Here is a 25,682-nt window from a genome sequence, read left to right as displayed (position 1 = left end):
GAAAGCAAAAGATCTCCACACAGGCCTATCCTAAATTTGCCACCAAGCCAATACAATCCATCACTAATGGCTTCCTCCCATTTGATGTGTAATCAGAGTAAAAGCTGGGTCTTGCGTAGTTTCTACTGGCATGCATTAATTTGGCCTCTCTCATGCATTTATTGTTGTTGTATTCCTCATTCTTTTTTATAGTCTCAGCAGCCAGCTGGCATTCATTGCTTACTTGACTGACTCCTGTTCAATACAAATTCAGCAACTGGAGCTGTTGGAGATAAATGACACTCAGTCACAAATGGCGAGTGCTTAAATTGAGTGACCCAAACACCCAAATGCAATTTCATTTCTTCGTCCCAATTCACCACGGAAAGGATCATTACTGTCCTGTCACTTTGATACTGTATATTGTTAAATTCTTTTAACTTTTCCCTCTTGACTGTCATTGGATTTCAACCAAGAAAGCAGCTACAAAGCAAATACCATTTGAAGCACATCGCTGTTTTATTCAATAGTTTTTGCAGACACTGATGGCTATCATGGGGAAAATAAGTTCATTAATTTTAATGGACTCTTCCAATGTGTTTGTGGAACTGCGTTACAAATTTATTTGCAACAGCAGACATGGATTACAACTCAAAAGAAACAAAGGGCCCTTGTGCCTGAGAGGGCCAGCAAAGTTTTGAAATAAAGATGAAGAAAGTAGCTCAGCTGATAGTATTTTTGATAGGCTGATAATTTAATAATACTGTAACTATTCTGTGCAGTATGTTGACAATGACACGAGTGCCTCAGCCTTGTCAGGACATTGGAGACAGACAACAGTCAAGCGAGATGAATAAACAGACAGAAAAAGACAGCTCCTGAAGAAAGAAACAATTACTCAATGTAGTGGCTGTCCATGATGCTAAGAAGATAGGAAGATCCCGCACATGAGTTTTCTTTCTTTTGGTATTTTGGTCGACTTTGTGCCGCTAGAATTGGGCGTAATGGGGCATTTGCGCCTGGGTGCGCCATTGTGTGATGGAAGTAGTGTTTTCCTCACGGCATCCCTAATTTGCATAAAAATCAGGGCGGTCCGGGCGCAGCACACCCGAGTCCGCCGTGTTTGACATTGTGGAAACAAAATAGACTCGCTGGAGTCCGGGCATGACATTGGCAGGTAGACTGGAAGCTCCTCCCCTTGCAAATTATGTAGTCGGCTGTGCATCAGGCATTTGGAGACTGCCTTGCATCCCTAAATGTGGTTTCTTAAATGACTGGTAATATGTTTTTCAGAAAACTGAAAAATACTGTTCTAAAGCTTACCAAAGACACCTCCTTATCATTTTGATAACACCAAATGTCCCTCTGTGATATGTTAGGGCGTGATCAATATCACATAACAGTGCAGGGTCTGCTAGTCTGAATTATAAAGGGGAGACAAAAATGACAGTACCAGTCAGTGGACAGTTACTTTGAAACTCTTACATAATCTGTCCTTAAACCTGTCTGGTTTTCATCCAAAAGACAGTTGCATTCACCATTGTGTCTGGCATAGTACAGCAGTCAAACATTTTTAATGGCATGCCTATTAGGTGATAGGTCAGGGCCATCTCATGCTTGTCGGTCGGCGGCTGGCCTCTGTAAAAGATGAATCTTGTGTACAGTTGAAAGTGCGGATATTTGTTTGTCTCTGTGTGCCCTGCGATTGGCTGGCACCCAATTCAGGGTGTCCCCCGCCTACTGCCCGAAGACAGCTGGGATAGGCTCCAGCACGCCTGCGAGCCTTGTGAGGAGAAGCGGTAAAGATAATGGATGGATGGATGATAGTTGAATCCAGCGTTCCTTCTGAATAGCGGGTGAGAGGAGAGATTTGGCTGTGTTTAATTATCAGTGTGCTTGTGTCAATACAGGGAGATTGCATATCATTCCATTTGTTAACCTTAAACCCCACTGACCACAAGTGCATGACACCACTTCATGGTGCATTAAACATTATATTCCCCCCATACAGTCATTTAAGAGTTCTTTCTTCCTTGTTTTATCTCCTAAAAGATTGACGCTAAAAGAAACAAATGGCTAAACACATGAACGTAATTTTCCTGTGACAGTTCAACTTTCTGACATTAAAAAAATAAAAACCTCTTTAGATATCATATCTCCATGGGATTTAGTAAGAAATTGTACAAAATGCAAAAACCTGACTTGCTGCACTTGAAATCAGGATGACATTTTTTGTTTTTACTGTACTAAAGGCCTACTTGTAAATACCACATTTGATAGAAGTTCAAGGCTGTTATTAGTTGAAGCAGTGCTTTTCAAACTCTGTGCGACGGCACACCAGAGATATTGTCAGGTGTGCCGTGGGAAATTATCTTATTTGTGTGCCTGTGCGGTCTAGCGCCTGGCAACGTAATCATGTAGTTACTACATTGTAGTATTCTTCCACACCAGTAGGTAGCAGCAGCAGGTAGCAAATTACTGATGCATGTTTATCCAAACAGGCCCATGTTTCACACTGAGTATCAATATGAAACATCATAAAATACTTTTTTCTTTGTGTTTATTTAATTCCTATTCAAGACGTTATAATATAACATCATTCTTCAATGTTAAAAAATTGCTTATATAAACAATATTCCACCTGTTTTTAGCCATCTCAGGGGGCGGCCATTTTGTCACTTCTGTCGACTGAAAATGACATCACAGATGCCCAAGGCTCAGATAATGACCAATCATGACTTAGCTTCAACTTCAACTTAGTTTCAACTAGTGGACCTGCATAGAATATATTCTTGAAAAAAAAATGTTTGGGTTGACTTCCCCTTCAAGCAACCTTAAAGAGACCGTATGTCGCTTGTCTACTACTGTAATTGCACTGCATTACTTTTTGTATGAAGTCTTAGTTCTAAGATATACTGAAATACTGAAAACATAAATCATGCACAATCCACCGTCTCCTTGCACAGCACCATCTCCCGAGAGACAAAACATCTTTAGTGACAGGTTGCTGTCACTGCCCTACTTCACTGACAGACTGAGGAAATCTTTCCTCCTCCATGCCATGCAGCTTTTTAATTCCACCTTGGGAGGGAAACACAAATATCACATTCCCTCAACTCGATACAGTACTGTCAACATCTTCCACAAAATGCACCTTCTTCACACCGCACCAGAATTATGACTTATTTTTATTGATGTAGTTCAAAAACAAGAAAAAAAACAAAAAGAAAAAATGTATAGCTATATTTAATAATTTTTCCTACCTGTAACACCTTTAGATAGTTCTCTCTCTGAGCCGTCACCTTATTATGGTGGAGGGGTTTGTGTGTCCCAGTGATCATAGGCGCTAAGTTGTTTGGGGCGTTATGCCACTTTCAGGCACAGTGAATTTCCCTAGTGGATGAATGAGCTATCTATTATCGAGTTAAATAAATTCTGGATCAGTCTAAATCATGCACCACCTGTTATATAAATCACCCATAAATAGCAATTCTGCATGACCACATGTTCTTAGCACACTCACAATCATAAGAACAGCCATTATCACATTTTTGTGCTCAGCATAGAAAGGTGAACGGTCATGTATGTTGCTGTGGATTAATTTCATGGATGCCATGCACAAACAGAAAGGACAAGGTGTCGTCCAGCTGGCGCCAAATTTTTAAAAAATGGTGCTGATGTTTTCTTTTTCCCCCTCCCCATTGTCATGGTTTTGGCTCAGGGTTTTTTTTTTTTTTTTAGCTCCAGCTGGAGTGGAGGGTATTCCCTTCAGCGGCGCACCTGTTTCGTGTTGTAATCACCAGGATATAAAAGGACTCCTACTACTACCTTGCTTTGTTGGATTATTGACCTTACTTCTTGTTTTGCTCAAGAGATATTTTCTAGACCTCATGTTCACGTTTATAGTCACTCTTGTTCCGCTGGATGTTTGTTTTTGTAAGAATTTTGGTTTTCAAATCATTCTTGACTGATTTAAGGTTCGCCTGTTTTCATTATTGCCATTTCATTTTGTGTACTTTTGGGTGTCAAATTTACCTTGCCGTTTGCAATCACGTTTTTTCTTTGTTGCCAGCGATTTCGGTCTGTACTTTGTCAGTCCTTCGCTTTTCTGTAAATGAATATCTTTGTTTCGTAATTTATCTGAGTCTGCATTTGTGGGTTCCACACCGCCTGGTTCGTTTTGGGACCACGTCACTAATGCTGCCTTTCTAATGTGGCTTCAAGCTGATGGCTTTTGGTCACTGTAAGAAAGAGGGGTGTTAGTTTTGTGTTTCCTGGAAGCCCCTTGCCCTCCAAGTAAACAAGTAAACATGAATGAAAATGCAACTGCAGAAAGAGTAATGCACATGAGCAGCATTTATCAACTCCCAACCCATCACACATGCTTGCAGGCACACAAACTAGACTTTATACTGCTCTAACTGGATATATTGGATCATGTTTTCTTAATTGTGTCATCGACCGTAATGTCGTACTTTGCCGTTCACATCAATGACGTCACTGATTGGAGCCGCGAATTGAGGCATTATAGCCGAAATGTGTTTCCCACATTTACAGTAAATTTTGCAGTGTCTGGTGGCCTCAAATGAATTTTGGCCCGCTACTGATAGATTTTGGCTCTACCTGTCAATTTGTAAACATTGTATTATTGTAACGTTCTTTTGCGGCGCAGAGACTGTGTCCTTGTGCTCCTTGTGTGGTCTTTGTGTGAGTTTGCCCATCATTACATATACTGCTTTCCTTTCGCTACTGAAAATACGGTGTCTCAAGTTACTGAAGTATCAAACGTATCAATATTTAAGTTTGAGAATCGATCTTAGATGTATCAGAGGCATCTACAGCGCAAACAGTATTGATCCCCACGCCACTCCAGCAGGTGTGATGGCCCGTCTCATTACAGCACTCTCAGTGCTGTTTTGGTTGTTTTAGTGTGTATTTAGGCTTGGAAACACCACTCCATGTTTGGTAAAGTCTACATACAGAGGTCAAGGATATCATGAGTTTAGCATTACGCAGCGAAAAGGCGTTTAGAGAAAGCGAACGAAAGCTAAACTCCATTAACTCATTCACTGCAAGACATTTTCATACCCTCTTTTACCGTAATGTTTGAAACAAAAATCGAAAAAAATATAAATAAATTCCTGGGATTGAATGGCTAGACTGTGAAAAGACAAGTAAATTTGTCAATGGCATTTACAGTTGAAAAACTGTTTAAAAAAGTGATTATCTTTGTCCAACAAATAAAGATCTATGCAACTGTTAAGTCCCATGTCCGGTACTAACAGAACCAGGGATGGGCACTTTATCCTTTTTGGCCGATCCGTCTTTCATCCGCGATAGTATACAGCACCTGCCTATAGGCCGGTCCGCCTCTGGTTTTAAATGGGCTTCGGTCAGCGATTCTGAATGCAAACTTCAATAACACATGAATACATAAATGAATAAATGAGTGAGTAGATAAAGAAATATCGAAATAGATCATAGAGACATCAATAAAATGCTAAACCAAACAGGTGTGTCTTGAGCCTCCTTTAAATAGCATCAAAATTCTTTGCTGTTCTGATGCCCGCTGGCAGGCTGTTCCAGAGGCGCAAGCCAGAATGCAGCCTCTCCGTAAATTGTTGTTTTAACTCTTGGATTAATTATAAGGCCGGTGTCAGAGGACCTCGAGGCCCGCGAGGGTTGATATGATGAAAGCCTATCAGTTAGATATGATGGTTAGGACATTCAAAAACTAGTTAAAGACCCTTAAAATGGATCCTGAAACACACGGGTAGCCAGTGCAGTAATGTGCTCCTGCCGAGTGTAGCCCCCCTGAAAATCTATGACTGCTGTGAACAGAGCCTAATATAATTGGACTGAAATTTGTGTTCTTTGAGGTATTTTGATCAAAGCATATAAGAGACATTTTGTTTTGACATTTTCATCTTAATTTTGTGAAAATATAGCATTGTTTGTTTCCGTTAATGACAAGGCTGAACTTTAGAACAAATTAATTGAAGTGTATTTTCCTCCCAAATAACCGGAAGCAGTAGCAGTGTTCTTGCTCTTTGATTTCTTTTTTTTTTTTGGGGGGGGGGCTCTGCTACTGTATTTAAACTCACTTTCAAAAGAAACAAACGATGAATTGGCTTTTTAAGTGAAAAATAAGTGGCAGCAAAAGAGAACAACAATTGCTTGACTCATGTTGTAGCCCTCCTCATCATCTGCCAAAGTAGGAAGGAACACGTCCAGCTGAGCACATTGTTACACAGATGCACAGCACATTTGAGGCTCATAATAATGTCAACTGTGACAGGAGGAATGAGCTGATGGAGAGAGTCTTCGTAGAAGCACACTGCTAAATAAATTCCACTCAAAAAATTTGAGAAGCATCTGGTCTTATTCTGTAACAGAAGTATATCATTTTAGGAGAAGACACGATATTCAGTCTGGTGACTGATGTCCTTTTTTATTCACCACCACACACTCTGGTCATAATGGCATAGTTATTTTACACGGTCTTGTGTTCAAAACACTCAAAGATGAAAAGCAAAAAAACGAATGATCACCAGACCCAGTTCTGCTGATGACATTTCAGCTAAATCTTTATTTGCCGTGAGGTAAAATGTAAATCTATTCTAAGGTACGAATGAGTAGGTATTTTTAGGAGAAGCACTTTCGTATTACTATGCATGCATTAATAACAACTCCATAAATTGTGTGGGCCTTTAGATCAGGGGTGTCAAACTCATTTTTTGTCGGGGACCACATGGTACTTATGGTGTCCCTCAAAGAGCCGTTACGACTGTGAACCCATATAAAAAGTGTGATCGCCTTATATGATCACGTTTACTCAACAAATTGATGGATAGCTCGTTTTGACATTAGAAGCCAGTAAGTAATAGTTCAATTAATTATTTTAAAGGTGATGATTGGTAACAAATAACACATTGCAGTATCTCAGTGTTGTTAAAAGTGAGAGAAACGTGAAGTTGACGCACATCACTTGCCTTCGCGGGCCACATAAAATGAGGTTGCGGGCTGGATCTGGCCGCCGGGCCTTGACTTCGACACCAGTGGTTTCGATGGTCTATTATTGGCACACTTTTTCCGATTAGCCCCCCATTCACTTTGTATCCTATCATTGTTTTTAAGATCAAAATGGAAAATATATGGGAAATGTTATTTTAAATCAAGCAAAGGATGTACTTGACAGTAAAGGGATAAAAGGGAAGACAAACATCACAGCAACTTGCTTCAAAAGCGTGTGCAGCATGATTTTTACATAGTTGGGCACATTCAAAGAATGGAGTAATCAAAATGCAAATTCGCCAGGCTTTGCACAACAATGAAAATATTCCATCTATTGTTTTACGCTATAAAAATATGAAATTGCTACCCTGACGTACATTGGCACAAAACACTACAATTATCTCTGATCAAATGCCATTCAGTCAATAGTGAAAAACAGAAGAGATTAATGTGACTGAACGAACATTTCATGATTTGACGAGCAATTTAACCTTTGACACCAGGGACTTCATCAGTTTGGTTTACAATAGGGCTGGCTTACAACCTAAAGTTTGTTAAAGGCACTTTTCTTTTCCAGCTTAACTGTGTCCCAGTGCACAGAGCAAGGGCTGATCTTTAGGAAGAACCACAACAGAGATGATCAGACCTAGATATACTAAAAAAAATAAAATTATGTCAAAAGTATTCCTGAGAAGGGCAAATCAACTGCACCAACACAAGCTTTTGAACATATTTGGTATAAATATTTACAACAACACCCACATAAATGCAGCAAAGCGTGAGATCTCTGACTCATCTTTAACTGTGTCCAAGAACTTCAGGTCCTTGAAATCCAGCCTCACATTTTATTTGAGGCACTTTGAAGAACAGCTTTTTCATACCATAACAAGATGAAAAAGCTCTCCCGGAATTGCAGACGTCATTTCATATTAACTTTGACATTTACTATCAGTGGAGCAATTCACATTTTCTGTGGAGTTGCAACTCCCATCAAGGTAGTTTTACTACAAAAAAAGAACACATTTTAGTTTTCTGCTGCGCAAATGATTGGATTGCTGTCATGACTGACTGTTACTTTGCAAAGCTTGGCCGCAACAAACAAAGCAAAGCCAATTGAAAAAAAAAAAAAAAAAAAACTGACAAATTGAATCCTCATCAAGGTTTTCCTTCAAATGCTGTTCTCTATTCCTGCTGAAAAGATACGCTAAGAAGCATTGTTGGCTTCAAAATTTGAACTTCCATCACTTGAGCTGCTCCAAGCCATCAAGCATGCAGAGTCTTGTGCGACCATAAGTCACAAACTGCATCTCACAGCACTTTTGCACTGTTTTTTTTTTTAATTTTTATACCCATCCGTGCGCCACCTCCCACAGGAACTAAACGGACGATATGAGGTCGGACCAAATCGGCAGGCTTTGAATGTGAGGTGTGCGTGAAGGCATCAAGGGATGAGCAGGTTCAGTGAAATACCGCTCTCGCCCGACCTTTCATGACGAATTAAATCCAATTAAGAGGCTTTTGTTCTGTGATGAAGATGCTGCTGGCGCTCTTTAACAATCCCATTACAGATCATAAAGGGAGCTGGGGATGAGGCTTGAGAGCTCTCAGGCTGCTCTGCTATGGCAGCCACACTTTGGTGTCGGCATTTGGTCATTTGTTTCTTACTCCAGGTGAATGTTATGGATTTCATTCACACTCAGCTTCAATTGATGTTTGTGGTCTATCGGACACATTACAGGGCCTGGCTCAATTTGGCAAATAAATGTGAGCTTGGCAAATGATGTGTAAAGCTCAAGACGGAGTGAAACTGAGAAAAGCTCACTGCCTGTGGCTCATTGCATTACAAAGACCCCAGGTGTGCCCTTCTCTGCTTCCTGTTGATTGTCCCTTAAATTTCCATTTCCTCTTGCAGGTAATCTTCCCATTCATTGATTTTTTTTTTTTTCTGAAACATAGGCATATTAAAAACTCAAAGCAAACCACGATCAACAAAGTTTAAGTACCTAACAATGGTGTGGTCAAGTGAAAACAAAATAGGAGATATGAACTTAAAGTCGAAGTCAACCTAAAAATACTTTTTCAAGAATATGTTCTATGCAGGCCCACTAGTTGAAACAAGGTATTCTGATGAATATTGCGGAATTGTGGAATAAGAGTTAACTGTCCCGTTTTTAGCCGTCTCAGCGGGCGGCCATTTTGTCACTTCTGTCGGCTGAAAATGACATCACAACTGCTCATGGTCTCATATAATGACCAATTATGTCAATCAGCTGTGATTGGTCGTTACTTTTGCCCTGAGCAACTGTGATGTCATTTTCATTTGACAGAAGTGACAAAATGGCCATCCCTAGCAATGGCTAAAACGGGTGGATTAACTCTTATTCCACAAACACAATATTTATCAGAATGCCTTGTTTCAACTATTGGGCCTGCATAGAACATATTCTTGAAAAAAAATACATTCGGATTGACTTTCTTTAAGATCACACTTAAAGGTACATGTTTATGTCTTGTCTTTGAGGAATTTTCAGCTAATTTTTATTAACATTTCTGTGACAACTTTAAAGTTGCATGAGTGCAAATGGCAAAACATTTTAGCCTTAAAATACTTCACTAGGACATACCATTCATAATAATCCCTTTCAAGTGGACTTGTGTCCTGTTTGTAAATGTAACGTATTTTGGTCCTGACCCTAAGTGATGATGTCTTTAATCAGAGTGTTGTTTGATTCACTCACTATGGCAGTTATACTGTTCTTGTTCATTTCATTGTCAATAGTTAGGAAAGAAAATGAATATTTTCATTTCATTTCATAGCTGACGCTGTGTAACTATCATAATCCTGCCTACACACCCACCAGTGTGAAATCAAATCGGATCAGAGTTCAACTTTCCAAACCACCTCTGAACTGTAATGCTTGGTGGAATTATAGCAACATTCAGGGATTACGTCATAAATGATATACGTCTGCATCATATCAAGAACTACATGTGTGTATGTTGTTTTTGAATATTATCCAATTCAAGTCTCTGGATATACAGCAGGTGTTCTAAAGTCAAAATGAAGAATCTGGATTATTTTCTGCTTCACACGAATATACAGCATATTTTCAAAATATGTGTCAACCAATTAGGAGTGTCAGGAACCCATTTACATTGTGTTTTGCAAAATATTAACAAATAATTTTAAGTGAAAAAAATTACAAAATCATTTCACATCCCCCATCACCACAGGCCTCAACAACACCTCGCAAATGCTGTAACCCGAGACACCAGAACCAAAGCAAACTATTCATAGATTTACATTAAATACACACACACACAATTTATTGCCATTGACTAGAGCAAATATAACACTACCGAAAATTACATATGTTAAAATTCACTATTTTATGACCTCTAATCTAAATATGTTGTATTTTCTCTCTCTTCTTTTGAATAATTTTGTTCAGCAATAAAGGTAATACACACTGAGATTGGTTTTCTGGCAATACATGTTAAAAATAAATGACAAAAGCATATCACTAGTACACCGTATGTGTTAGTAATTGAATTCTAAAAATGGCACGCAACATAGTATAACTCTAAATAAATATACAAGCGACAATAATCCTATTGAGATTTAAAACCGTTTAATGAAATCCAATTAGAGAGCCCAGTAATATTTCCTGTCAGACTGTTTTGTTTTTAATTTCTCGGGAGACCATCTAAATATATCAAACCAACACATGAATTTAGATTATTATATGCATTGACAATCACATTATATAAAATAAAATCCCTTGTCTGTCCATCTATCTATCTATCTATCTATCTATCTATCTATCTATCTATCTATCTATCTATCTATCTATCTATCTATCTATCGATCGATAGATAGATACCTATATACCTATCAGGTATGGGCAACCTAATGGAAGGAGCCTCAATTTTTCATCAGCGCTACTGGGCGGCCACACAGGTTGGGGAGGGCAGTGTTGTGGACGAGCGTATGTTTGCAATATTGTTGGCAATGAAGTCTGGTGATTGACTCTCAAAGTAGTTCAGCGTTTGGAGCATCCGGTTGGACCACACTTTCTGAGAACCACCCATAAAATATCTATCTTTCAACAACAAAGGGTTTGAACAATCAAAAATAAACACAAACTGTGATTTTGTTTTTCTTTTTTTTTGCAGTGCAAAAGACTCTTGTGCATAAAAATTACCATTCAAGGATGGTGTCACAAAACCTCTGTACAGCAAACCAACATTAAGCGCAATAAATCAATTTGTGCATTTTTTACACTAAAATCAACTCAGTCAGAAATGTAAAAGTATTCAGGTACCGGTACTATTGTGTCCTGCATATCATTCTAAATCCCAAAATGATTTGGCCTACTCACGTCATACTATAGGGCAGTGTAAGAGCCGATGCAAGTGCAACTAACGATAAATTGACTGGTCAATTTAAGAAAAAAAAAATCTGTAAAACAAAGCTTTGGATAAAGGTGGTACTGTACCTAATGAAAAGAAGAACCAACAAAATCTAAATTGGATTGAAAAGAATGTACCAGGATTCTAACTTCACACATCATTATGAACCTCTCTGGTCTCCTTTGGAATAAGGTAGTTGTTAAAACATGAAGGAACACCACCTCGCTGACTTGGAAAAGTAATTGAACAAATGTAGCCCAAGCAAAGGATTCCAAATGATTCATTAGGATGTGTTGTGTTCATACCCAACAATCAAGTCAAAGTTCGGCCATTATGCCAGAATAAAACATTGTGTGTCAATGTGCTGCATCCCTTTGAAATCAAATTTACTGGTCAAACATAGCCTTCTGCTGTCCATCTTTGACAATAACAACCGCCAGCTACTCGACACAGTAATCTGACAGAGGAGCACTTTAAGTAGCAGGCTGCTATACCTATCCTGCTCAAGAAACAAATTAAGAAAAAATATATCTCTCCACAAGCCATATGATTCTAAAATTCCTCACAGAATTGGAGGGTATCCAGCTCCTGAAGCTACATTATCACCAATGCACCTGAGCGTCACTTATCTATATTGAACAGAATGCACACCTTGCTTGTCTTTTCACTTGTCACTTTTAGAATTACATTTCTATTTGATTGTTTTTTTATTTACCTATATTTTATCACTAATGAATCATTTTGAACGTTTTTAACTACTGCCTGTCATAGTTAATCGTGGTTTGCTTGTCGTATTGTTTGTGATGTTTTGTAACTGTGATTGCTGCTACTCGATTTCCTTTGGGATCAATAAAGTATCTGATATACAGTAATTTTCTTGTTCTTCTTTCAAATGTACACCATCTCAAAGTAAGTTGTCTACCACCTTCTAGTGGTCAGGAATAGAATCACACCCAGAATAGACGAGCTTTATAGGAGTTATTAATGTTAAAAAAAAAAAAAAAAAAAAAATGAAAACAGCAGGATCGCAAACTTGGAACTCGCAATACAGTACTGTATATATGTTAAGTTAGTACATTTATATGAAAATGAAGAATCATTGAAAGATCTGAAGCCTCTGTAATAAAAACAAAAAAAATAAATGCTACAAGCAACTTCCAGACTTGTTCACTTCTCTCATTATGGAAGTGGAACATCAGAGGGAAGCACTCATGTAAAGCATGTACTTCTCTTCATAGCAAGCCTTAAGCATTACTTGGGAACCGAGGCTTCATAAAAGCATCACCATTAATCAAACAGGCAGCTTGCAGGCATGTATAATAGCTAAAACATCAGGTGACGAGTAGGCGAAGACACTGCTGAATAAGAAGTGAAAAGGGAATTTGCAGCAAAAGTCACCTTGAGTTCAGTGAATTTGCAAAACACAGATATGGGCATAAACATTAATCAATATCCTAAAATACATTAACAGAAGAACAGCATTCTGACATTTTGTGTAAATGCCACAATAATATATGTCCAAAATTCCTAAATTAGAAACAAAAGATTTGATTAAATACAATATCCTTTTTGAGTCAAATAGAATCAACCATCACATTACACTGCGAATTCAGCACGGTGACTGTCATAAAAACATTTTTTTTTAGCAAGTTTAAAGTGGGGCATCACATTACAATGCACTCTTCTTTTCAAAAAGTGTATGTATGCCATGATAACCCGAATTGCCTTCAAGTTAAGATTTCTTGAACACTGGGCCATCACAATGTGCCATGTTGGCAATGTTTGCCATGCGGGTCTTTGTGTGAATAAAACATTGACATGCATATGCATGTGATGGCAGTAAAATACACTGTTGCGTAAGCTCTGGAAAACAACCATGTGTGTCAAAATGGTGAAATAGTTATCATATAGATGCAGAGCATGTCTCATTATTCTCAAGGACAAACTGATCAGTATATACATCTAACATATATTCTCTGGCCACAACATTATGTACCTGTACAAGCTAAAATGTGGTCCAATACAAGAACTGCATTAAATATTTTGAATTTGCAAAGTCAATATGCTCAGTTTTGATACTGTCAAATAGCTCATGGTTTTAAATGTCCAATACAATGGTGGAATAGTATTACATAGTGCCGCAGCTAAGGTGGCTAAAATAAGCTAACCAAAAAAATAAAAATCACAATTTTTGTAATGGATATCATTAGATTCTACAAATACACAGGTACCAGATGTTGTGGCCAGTAGGTGCAAATTCACTTTATCATTGTTTGAATATAATTCTAAATATTTAACCTAGCTTCAATCTTCAACCACTCAGTAATTTACATTTAACAATGGCATCCATGTTAAGACGGTGTGACTTGCAAGGTGGAAAAAAACAACCCCCTGGGTTTTGGTAGGCTGTCACATTATACAGCAGAGTAAATTGATCATAGAGATGTATTAATAAGTAAGGGGCTTGTCATTCTGACTCCCTATTGATTTTCCCATTAGCAGTTGATTGATACAAGCTTTTAATGTCAGTCAACTCATTGATTACAAGTTCAACCTCTATTCTTGCAATGTCATGTCACATTTCCTTTGGGCTTCAGTGCAAATCACAGGTGAAAGGAGACATCACCACCAATGAGATTTTGTTCATCAACCATTTTTTTGTATTATTGTTAGGTAAAGTATTAGTTATCATTATGCATTTTTACATGTGTTTTCAGCAAAGGTGGGCATTCCGTCTGACCGACGGACCGGTCCGTCTATCCGTCTATGATGGACGACCGTTTCGCTGACGATAGACGGGAAACTTTAAAAAAAAAAAAGAACAGAAAGAAAAAAGACGGAATAAGCATAGACGGAAGTGGATTTTCGTCCGTATCTAATCTGGTCAAGTCCGAACGGATCTCACAGTCCATTATTGACGGACGCACATTTTACTGAAGAGAGACGGAAATGCGACCCAGACTGCATTGCCTGCATGTATACAGCGGTTGGCGGTATGCACCAAAGAGAGAATCATGACCTATTCAGGCTCACCACACTCGTAACTCACACTCTATTTATATAGCACTATAACAGCATTCAAAAGTTAGAAAGTTGCTTGGAACACACAGACAGTTTTACAGAAAAGTTCTTTTGAATTAAGTTTTACTTTTCTGTTTTTATTTGTGGAAAGAGTGGGTTTAGGACAGGGGTGGGCAAACCTTTGGAATTGCGGGCCACATTGGGATGTAAAATTTGACAGAGGGCCGACCAGGAACATTTGCATCGAGTGTTTGGGCCAGATAACACACGCAAATAAACAAACAAGCCGATTGACTACCAGTGTGCACTGAGGGCAAAAGAGCTCTCATGCAGGTAGTACGTTGGTGTCAATGACTATGCAAGATGCGGCGTCTACACACCTGCTCAGACAAGTCCTCTCCTCTCCATGCTCAAAAGCTCCTCAATTATCTCAAAACTTTGTGTACTTTTTTCTGTTATTTGTGGTAATAAATATTTATTTATTTATTTAATTATTTATTTTATTCATTTATTTTACAATAACATCTCCCAAAAATTTCAATTCAACTATTATTTTCCACTATATAAAATATAGTAACAAAGCAACATCAATAATTTAAACCAAATGAGCCAGAGGATGGAGTAAAAATAAAGGTGTAAAACATTACTATTAATAAAGAGTGAATAATGCAAACAATGAATTAATCTTGCAAACTAGTGTGAAGCAAAGTTCTTTGCTATTAACAACACAAGGAAAGGGTTTAAACAGCAAGGTACAGCCAAGATAAATAATTGTATTGGGGTTATCTTCGTTCCTTGTGCAGTTGTTTATCAAGAACGCAAGGCCTGCCGCATGATGACTTTGAACTCTGCTAGAAATATATATATATATATATATATATATATATATATATATATATATATATATATATATATATATATATATATATATATATATATATATATATATATCTTTTTTTTTTCTTTTTTCTTTTTTTTCTTTTTTTTAATTAAGGGGAAATTAGTGGAGGACGTGATTGAGAACAAAAATAATAATTGGGATACCCGACACGTAACGATCGCTTTGTTATGCCGAATTCAGGCTTCTTACTGTACTTTGCGAACCGGACGATGCATGACGTATGCGCGCTCCCGCGAAGGGGGTGCAGTTTACGACAGGGGTGCTGTTTTCGGCACAACACCGGCGGCCGACCAAAGAGTCTTCCCCCTTCACGCTCAACCAAAGCATGCCAGGAAGTGCGAGGCTTCACCATCGCTACAATCCGCTTCATAAAGTGGATTAATTTGGCGTGGTGGCGAGCAAATCGCGCTCGCTTCCAGATCCGCAAAAGTATTTTTGCATGTGTGTTGGCCTGCATTTAGCGAGACTGATTGACGTCATCGCTAGACAAGACCCATTTCTTTCGTGCAGAAAGACAGTGGGTGTGGCTTGCCAGGCACTCCACAAAGGTCCACCAATGGTCAGTCCGCCATCTACTGGAGAAACGCGGGCACTGCAGGGACATGATTAAATCATTCAATGATTCTGATTTCTTTTTTTTAGCTGGACAAGTTCTGCGGGCCGAATTAATAAGCCGTGTGGGCCGTATATGGCCCGCGGGCCGTAGTCTGCCAATACCTGGTTTAGGAGGTTGTGAAACGGTATTTTGCCATATTTGCCACCCCCCACACTCCAAGATGGCAGTAATGCACAACACGTTGTTTGCCAACTGCTAAAAGACTGAAGAAGAAGAAGAAGTAGAAGAAAGCACAAGAACTACAAAGCCATTACATCCACCACGATTGTACCTTTTGGCAATAATGTACCACATGATTCTGGTTAAGATATGGTTCTGCTTGAAAAATAGACGGATTGACGAATGAAGGAGCGGAAAACTTTCGTAGAATGCCCACCTTCAGTAATGTCACAAACACAATATACAGTACCAGATGGCAAATGGTTGGGATAAATCTCTATTTTAAGACTATGTGTCAAATCATATGTCATGTGAAGTCAGGTGCAGTATATGACAAACAAACACAGATTTTCCTCTCTCCTCACTCTGATTCTGATCCTTTGCTTTAGGACATCTGGCAACATTGCGCAACAATCTGATGAGGTTAGTATCATTGTAGTCATTTTCTGTCTGATAACACAGAAGCCGTGATTGCTGTGGAAAGAATGAATACTGATGACTGTGTTTTGTTACATCAAATGTCAGCGGTCCTGTCTGGAATATTCTGTTCCAGAATGTTTGTTTGTTTGTTTGTACTGTTGGGTTGTGTTTAAGCCCTCTCACAGCAAGCTAGCGTGAGGATCCTGATGAGATCACACGAGTGTGTATTTGTTTTGGGGCAATAAGGGGGGAAAAGCCAACAAATGCGCCACTTTTCTTACAAGCGTGTTGGCAGCAGATTTTCACTTGAGGGTAGGAATGTGCATATTAACAAAACCGGGATGCCCTTTGTGTTGCAGAGTGTTGGTTATTGTTTTGAAAGCTATTAAGGCATTACTTAGTATCTCTAACAGAGGCTACAAAAGTAGAGGTCAACTTGATCACACCTTCGCCTGCTTTCAAACACTGGCTCTTGCACAAACAACTCACAGTAATTATTTCCCCCTTAAGGCCCACTGCCTAAGTAATAAATTCATCCAGCAGAGTTTCATGTATTGATTCCTGCAGGCATGTTTGCATGGTTGTCAAATTATTCAGGGTGCCATAACAGCCATTTATTCCAATGCTAATAGCTAGTATTTGACTCGAGGCTGGAGAAAACAAGCATGTACATTAGACAGAGAAATGTCAAACTCAACCAACCAATCAGGGGCATATTTTTTTGTACATGGCAAAACACACATATCTTTGGATTGACTTGTGCTATATACAGCTTGTGACATAAGGAGGACTCGTGAAAAATGGCACCCGCTCCTCTCTGAGCACTCATCTTGTGAAGGGCTGGCGACTGATTAGCACCACAATACAGCAGCACTACATGGGGCTGTCGTTTTCAGTGGTGATGGAATACATGAATTGCAATACCCGGATATACGATGCAGGTCAGTTGTACACCACTAGTAGCTTAATCAATCTAAAGTGAGCATTAAAGTGGAAGTCAACCCCAACATATATATTTTTTTCAAGACTATGTTCTATGCATGCCCACTAGTTGAAACAAGGCATTTTGATGAATACTGCGTTTGTGGAATAATAGTTAATCCACCCGTTTTTAGGCACCTCTGGGGGCTGCCATTTTGTCACTTCTGTCGACTGAAAATGACATCATAACTGCTCAGGGCTCAGATAACGACCAATCATGGCTCAGCTTCAGAAAACAAGTTGTGATTGGTCGTTACCTGAGCCCTGAGCAATTTTGATGTCATTTTCAGTCGACAGAGGTGACAAAATGGCCGCTCCCTGAGATGGCTAAAAAGGATTGGATTTTGCTGCTTAACTCATATTAATATTAATCGCAATGCAGTGTTTCAACTGGTGTGCCTGCTGGGAACATATTCTTAAAAAATATATTTTGGGTTGATTTCCGCTTTAATACAAGTTGAAAATACAGAATCATTGTTACAGCTATTGTATTGGCTCTTCTTACAAGTCGGCTTAAAGGGACGGTGGGGCCGGGATGGCCATGTTTTCACTAACAAGTTCATTTTATAATTTTTTTGATCAGGAAAATGAAAAGAGTTGTCATTTTCTACTTTATCAGTACATTTGGGAGAAATTAGGAAATAAGTGAGCCCATGAATAACGCCTCTTGTTAATGAGGAGAATGGCCGCGCCCCCTACCGTTCTATCCTTGTTCGGTCGGAGTCACTGGAAGAACCGATTACAAACTCTCCATTGGAAATCATTGTACTTTCATTGCTTATAACGTCCAAAAACGGTGATCAATTGGCACCAAAATTTATGTGGACATCCTTACTAATGCCCACTTCAACACATCAAAAGGATTAACCTCTCCGTGGCTGATTTATATGAGAATGAGGAAATCTGTAAGTGAGCAGAGCTACATAGATTTAGGCTGGGACGAGCGCACACTGCTTCTCTGCTGATCATAGTTAGGACGGGCGAGGCATTTAACACCAGTCAGGATATTTACAGAGACTGAAGTCGGAATAAGTGGACATGCACATTTATTTGGATGAGGAAAGGCCCCAGTTTTTTGACCGACAACACGCCGTCCAATGGTAACAGCCGAAATGGCGCGTTCCAATGCGGCCACACTCGGTTGTGTAGTTGGACGCGCACGTTCAAGACTCCTGGTGTTCGTTGAGGTCTTACCCCACTCTGACGCCGCTTCACTCTCGCAGCTGCAAGCGGTGTCAGACAACGCACGCGACTGCTTGGGAGGCAACCCCGCGACATGAAGACACACGCTCATGATCACATCGACACGCTGCGCGGACAGTAAGGGGCTAATGTTGTTGTGCTAACGCCTTTTGTTTTAACGGCCTGAAGCTAGTTGTTGCTATTAGCTGTACTGTTATCCTACAGTTAGCTGGGGAGGGGAGCGAATCGGGGAGGGGGGTGGTCGTGTTGGGGGATGAAGATCCATGCTTGCCTGATTGCTTGCCCACTGCCAGTCGCCGTCTGCCTCCCGAGAGTTGATACAAGTCTAGCGTCGGTAAATGTCCAAAATATTACCGGTCAGGGTTGTGTGCGCATTCATGCTCTTGTCAGCTTCAGCTTGTGAAAGTGGAGGAGCAATCGCCACGGTATTTTTGATTTTGTGGAGGGGATCATGATCAGATCACGTTTTATGTCAATAAATCCAACCTATTGTGCAGAACACTTTTATACTTTCGCAGGTTGAAGTGGACAAGAGTAGTAAAGTGCATTTGCATTTTGGTGGTGATTGGTCGCTGTTTTATACAACAGAACTGACAAAGCGAGCAATATTACCATAAAATCCTTAAATCACGACAGAGTCTTTGGGGGGGGGGCACTTTAGTACTGATGTCATTTTTACATGCAAACCTATTATATAAGTGCCAATGTGAAGCTCACCCAAGTGTCCCTTTAATGTTCTGTCCAATAAACGGGGCAGCAGTAGCTCGGTTCATAATGTATGTCATGGGTCACGGTTTGAATCCTGCTGCAGACGAAACTGTGACTAGTCGTTGGACAAGGCATCAAACTAGTTTCGCAGTGAGATAAGCCTCAAACTCACTTTTTGCCTTTGGGGATTCAAATTAATATCCATCCATGTTGTATACTGCTAATCCCGTTCACGTTTGCCAAGCGCCTATCCATGCGTCAGCTGATTCAACAACTACACTATCAGAGCAAAATTTGTAGAAATAGCTTAATAATTGTTATATTTTTACAAGCTCAATATAATAAAGAGTTATGTTCTATTCTGGGCTCAAGTATATGGGATATATAAGTAGCAACATCCATTTGTTCTGGGGGCAATAATACATTAGTCACATTACTGACTGAAGTACATTGCATTATTCCGCCACAGCAATCACTATGACATCTAAAATGTAATTGTCGCCTGAGTAAATGACACATCCATGTGTAGTGATGCACATGTTCCATATAACCACTATTGTTATTTGTTGTAATGCAAACCTCTGATTTTTATTTTATTTAAGTGAAGGTGACCTGATCACTACTTCATATTTTGTCAGTCCAACAGGTCAACAGGTAACCTCAGGTGCAATCGGTGTCATGTGATTACTCTGCCACCAAGTAGATTAGTTTGACATTTCAGGGCTATGCTGAGGTGGTGATATTTAAAAACCTGACCTTAAAAAGATCAATTTGGAAAAAAAATCACATCTTTCCATGCTAACATTATCACTTGGATGGGTTAGAACAGTGATCGCCAACCTTTTTGTCTGCCACGGACCGGTTCATACAAGTCTATGTACCCTTCGAGGCCTTGTAACTATTCCCTGGCTTGGGGTTAGCAAATTTTACTCATTTGCTAGCTTGTGCATTTAATATTAGCGTTACGCGACGGAGACTGCTTGACATGCGGTAAGAGTCAGTCACAGATGGATAGATGGATGTAACGGAGAGAATCTGGTCACTTTTCTAAATAAAATGTTTTTCTGCCTCGGATAATAAATAAACTGGAAGTACTGTATTTTTTTTTTCTTTCTTTCATCTGTGCAGCCCACCACCAAAGTGGCCTGCGGACCGGTACTGTGCCGCGGCCCAGTGGTTGGGCATCCCTGGGTTGTAAGGTCTACTAGATCTTGCAGCAGTAGCCCAGTTAGTTGTCTATGTGTTGGTGTGTGTGTCTTAAGGGGAGTTACTGTATCTTTTGATGATATTCGTAATACAACTATTCTAGGGCTGTGCAATTAATCGAAATTCAATTACAATTACGATTATTACGCTCCACGATTATAAAATTGGCATAATCGTAAAAAAAAATTTGCTTCTATCCAACGCACCAAACAATGTTTGTTTACACAAGGAAATCATACTTGAATTTATACATTTGCACCTTTTTTTTTCCAGCCAAAAATTAAATTTTTTTCTTCTTGCAAATTTAGTTTGGTCCAAAAGGAACTTATTTACATTAATTTGTCTTTATATATATTTTTGTTTTGTACCAAAAATAAATAATCGTTAAAATTATCGTTTGAATAATCGTGATTTCAATTATTAACAAAATAATCATGATTCATATTTTTTTTCATAATCAAGAAGCCCTAAACTGTTCTATTTCTTATCATTACAAACAGCAGAACCACAAAGCAAACACCAAATGGCATGAGGTCTTACCTTTATGGACTTTACACTATTGCCTTCATCAGTCAGTGCAAAAGATATATTGTATATGCGCACTTCCATCCAACCAAGCTCAAGCTAGGCTCTTCTTTGCTTTTGTCTGATGGGTTTCATTGCATTTTTCTAGGACAGCCTCCCTCATCAAAGCGATTCAGCAATTACACTGATTGTGCCGATCCTCAGAAGAGAGCAGAAATAACCCCTGGAGTATTGAATGCAAAAGCATTCTTGGTGATAAAGACTTCATTTGTGCCGAATCAGAATAATGCCGTTATCCTTCATTTCAAAATTATTTCCTCGAGTAGGTGGCAAGGGGACTCCAGAAGCTATGTCAAGGGGAACTAAGGAAAACCAAGAGGCCCTGCTGGGGCTTCTCTGACTCAAATCAACTCACATTAAAAAAATAAAATAAAATAAAAAAGATAATGCACAATGGAGTCCCTGGGAGGTAACAAATAGCCAAGACTGTGAATTAAATCAATATGCACTTCATCTTTAAGAGCTGCTGTTGGCATCAGTCATGAAGCAGTAGCATGAGGGGAATCAAGCTCAATCAGATCAGCTATTGACCGTTATTTCCTCCAAACACACAAACAGCCTCTTGCAGTGGCATGATCAGACAACTTCCTCCGACTGCGAACGTCAATACACACATAATTCTCAACATGAAAGCCAGTATTGCAACACGTGTGTATAGTCCATGCAGCTCATATTTTGAAGAGCGGAATATATATCTATATAGACATAAGGACTTGACTGAGCAGCGTAATGTAGTTTGGTGAGAAGTGTGTATGTGGCCCAGACAATATGTGGAGGCAGACAGGGGGGTGGTGAAAACTCACCCCGGTAGAGAATCTGGAGAAAGAGGCGGGGGTCCGCTGCTCGTATGGCCGCAGTGTAACGGTCCTCGATCCCAGGCACCTGTGCCTTTTTCTCGGGCATGAGCCGAACTCTCAGTCGGCCTCCGTCTGCGCCAAGCCACCACTCCAGAATAGTTGTGAGGTCCATTTCCAGGGTGAGCACGGGTTCCTCCTCGTATACAGATAACCCCCCGCATCCCGTCCTGATGATATCCTCTCCGATTTCCACCACCACTTGATTTGATTTGCGACTGGCTTTAGTCAGACCTAATTTCAGAACTTTGTACAGCGGCCGCTTGGAAAAGAAAGGAAGCTGTCCATCAGCAGACGTGTTACTTCTTGCAGATGCTGCAGACCTTTGGTCGACAAAGGTAGATATGGTTTTCTGTAAAGGTATGCAGTGCATTTTTAAGTTTGCACTCACTGTGTAACATCCTCTAAAAGTCTGGCAGTCGCCGTTTAGGGGTCTCTTAACAAACTCCGCCAGGTAAGCGCGCAGTAAAGAGGGAACCGCAAAATCCACAGCCAGTGTTTTCCTCTTCAACCGGGAGTTTATTGTTTGATTTGAGTCTTTTTTACCCCCAATTTCCGCGCTGCCGCTGCCATTGGTATTACCGGAGACGGCCGTGGAGGCGTCTGTCGCCGCTGGCGAGGTGCACTGCAGCCCGGCGAAAAATACCGCAGAACAAACAACCAGAACCAAGAAGAGACTGTTCATTGTTGAAGCGATTGAAGTCCTCAGATCGGGAGAAGCAGTGTCTAATCCCACCGTTCACCGCTTCCTCCGCTGCGTCTGTCACATATGCGCAGCGCAAAATCAGCAAGTGCGAAAGGAGCTCCTGCGTCTTTTTTTTTTTTTTTTTGTGTGTGGCCGCGCGCGCACGTGGCTCGACGAGACAAGATAAGATTTTTATTCTCCTGCCCTCCCTTCAGCCATCACTCTCTCTCGCTCTCTCTGTGTCTTCCTTGTGGTTTTCTTGATGGTTGGACCCAGCCAGTCTCTCCACTGGACGCTAATTGATATGCCGGTCTGGTCCGCTCCAGAAGCCGTCAAAGACTCCCTGTCTCCTGGCACAGTTGCGTACAAGTGGTCTCTGTCAGCAGACACTCTCTTCCCCTTGGGGAGAAAACACACACATACACAAATACACACAATCCAACTACACACTGAGTTTAAATATGCTGAACGTCCGTAAACTTGGGAAATGAAACGCTGCTGAATTCTTTTTCTCTCTCTCTGGCTCATTTGAGTGCACAGCTGGTCAGAACCGATGCAGGCTCCAAGTCGCCTCCGCTACACACTAATACATGCAGGGAAGTAATTCACACATCCATTTGACGTCATTATGAGACGTTTTCCCCGTGCACGACTCCCACACAGCAGTCAGTCAAGTGGTTGAGGTAGTGACTGCAAACGCGGTCCAACGGTGCAGCCCCCGCGAAGTGTGTGGATTTATTGATATGAAAAATGGCAAGCAGGACGTCAGCAGACAAATGTCCACGGTTGGTCTCCCGGGGATCACCAACGATTTACTGAGGTGTGCCTGCTTCTCCCTGTTATGCGCAACTAAAATTGTTTCACAAGGAAGTTATTTATTGGCCTGTGTGTGTCCTACCAGGGTCTGTCTATTAATTGGAAATAGTGGGTTTTGTTATATTTGGAGAGAAGAGGGAAACATGACGGCTTTTCTCTTGTTGTACTTATTTCTCTCTCTCTCTCTCTCTCTCTCTCTCTCTCTCTCTCTCTCTCTCTCTCTCTCTCTCTCTCTCTCTCTCTCTCTCTCTCTCTCTCTCTCTCAGCAGCCACTAGATGGCATTAGCACACATACCAATGTTAACGCTCACTCCTCATTTTCACATAACAATCCATTACGGACTAATTACTATTCATTTTCAGTATCTAATTAGAGCTTTAGCTACTCTCGGAGCATATGTGGGAGAAAGGAAAAACGAAATGAGAGGACTAAAGAGTTATAGAATGACAACAATGTAATTAATCTGAGGAAGGAAGAGATGAGGATCAATATCAGGATTTATTTGATCTCTCTAATGTGGCAAATGTCAAAGTGAAATGGACAAAAGGGGGGGGCGGTCGGGTGGGGGGGTGAGGTTGGGTGCATTTGACAATTACAAATAGCAATATGATGCCATGTGATGCACTGCAAAACACATTAAAGTGGTTAAAGTACGATGGCACTAGTGAGCACTGCTATCTCACAGCATAAGGGCTCTGAGTTTTACATGTTCCCCTTGTCCTTGGTTTCATTTTTGACACACACTGTATAGTATGTTAATTAAAGACTACATTTCCCGTGGGTGAATGTGAATGGTTGTCCGTCCTGTGTCAGTATTGATAGACTAGTTAGCCAGTCCAGGGTGTACAACTACCTTCAGCTTGGCTCCAACTACCCTCAGCTTGGCTCCAGCCTCTCTTGTAACCTTGAACAGGAACAGGATAGCAGCATAGGCAATTGCACATATGAGATGTGATAGTCACTGATGGGTGTAAGGCGCAAACCTTTGCCACCTATAACGAAACATGCAAATTGCACTAGTCAACAAATGTTTACTTTTTTTTTTTTTCAATCAGAGATGGAGGTAAACCTTTTTAGATTTTTGCACTGATTCTGAATGTGCCCTTGTTGTTTCACTGGAACATCAGGTTTTCATAATAATAATAATAATAATAATAATAATAATAACATTCTTGTAAAGACAATTTTCAGGTTGACTTCCGCTTTAATATTCACATGCATACATGGCAAAAGAAAATAAACAATGGAGCCATTTATTCTCTACACTACACACTACTACAGTTTTATGATTTTTTTCCCCTGACCAATTCACACTTACACTGTTTATAAAGCTAGTAATTCTAATAAATGCATTTTAAATTGATCGCTGAATGGACCGTGTGTAATTACATAACAATAATGGAATTGCTTCTGTAACTTGTTTTCTTTTACTTTAATTAATTGTATTGGCAAGATTGACAACAAAGAGCGAGCATGGAGAAATGATTGGCTTGGAATTGACTTACCTGAAATTCAAAGTAAGGTTTTCAATCAGACCAGAGTACCATTTTCATTTCCATCCATCTATCCATTATCCAATCCGTTTCTCCTCACAAAAGTCACGGGCGTGCTGGAGCCTATCAGAGCTGTCTTATGGCACAAGGCGGTGTCCACCCTGAACTGGTTGCCAGCCAATTGCAGGGCACACAGAGACAAACAAACATTCACATTCACAATCACACCTAGGGGCAAATTTAGAGTGTCCAATTAAGCTACCATGCATGTTTTTGGAATGTGGGAGGAAACCGGAGTATCCGGAGAAAACCAGCGCAGGCACGGGGAGAACATGCAAACCCCACACAGGAAGGCCGGAGCCGAATTCGAGCCCACAACCTCCTGCACTGTGAGGCGGTCGTGCTAACCAGTCGTCCGCCCCATTTTCATTTTTTTTTTTTTTTTTTGTCATTGGCACACCCAGAATTAGTCCTTTTTTGGGGTTGACACAATAAAAAAGTACAACACAAAACAAATTTGTGACTTTTGATCTGTCCCAGCCACTGATTTGATGCCTAGAAAAAGATTTATTCAGCCCACGGATGGTAGAGGGGATAATTTTGTATTCATAATGTGTGTGCAATATT

At 40.0% G+C, this 25,682-nt stretch overlaps 1 protein-coding gene across 1 annotated transcript in view; it reads right to left on the bottom strand.

Moving 5' to 3' along the window:
• Nucleotides 1-23,157, bottom strand: part of alk (ALK receptor tyrosine kinase) — a 452,952-nt gene extending 429,795 nt beyond the window's left edge. The window contains exon 1 of the mRNA XM_086049008.1: nt 22,010-23,157. Within this exon, the coding sequence (XP_085905134.1) occupies nt 22,010-22,745 (736 nt within the window). The 5' untranslated portion in view covers nt 22,746-23,157. The remainder of the gene's footprint in view (nt 1-22,009) is intronic.
• Nucleotides 23,158-25,682: the final 2,525 nt, after the last annotated feature.

This window comes from Filicampus tigris, chromosome 13 (assembly GCF_054856515.1).
Source record: "Filicampus tigris isolate MCC_2025a chromosome 13, RoL_Ftig_1.0, whole genome shotgun sequence".
Taxonomy (NCBI): domain Eukaryota; kingdom Metazoa; phylum Chordata; class Actinopteri; order Syngnathiformes; family Syngnathidae; genus Filicampus; species Filicampus tigris.
The sequence above is the reverse complement of the archived record's forward strand: the minus strand, read 5'-3'. Positions and strand labels throughout refer to the sequence as shown.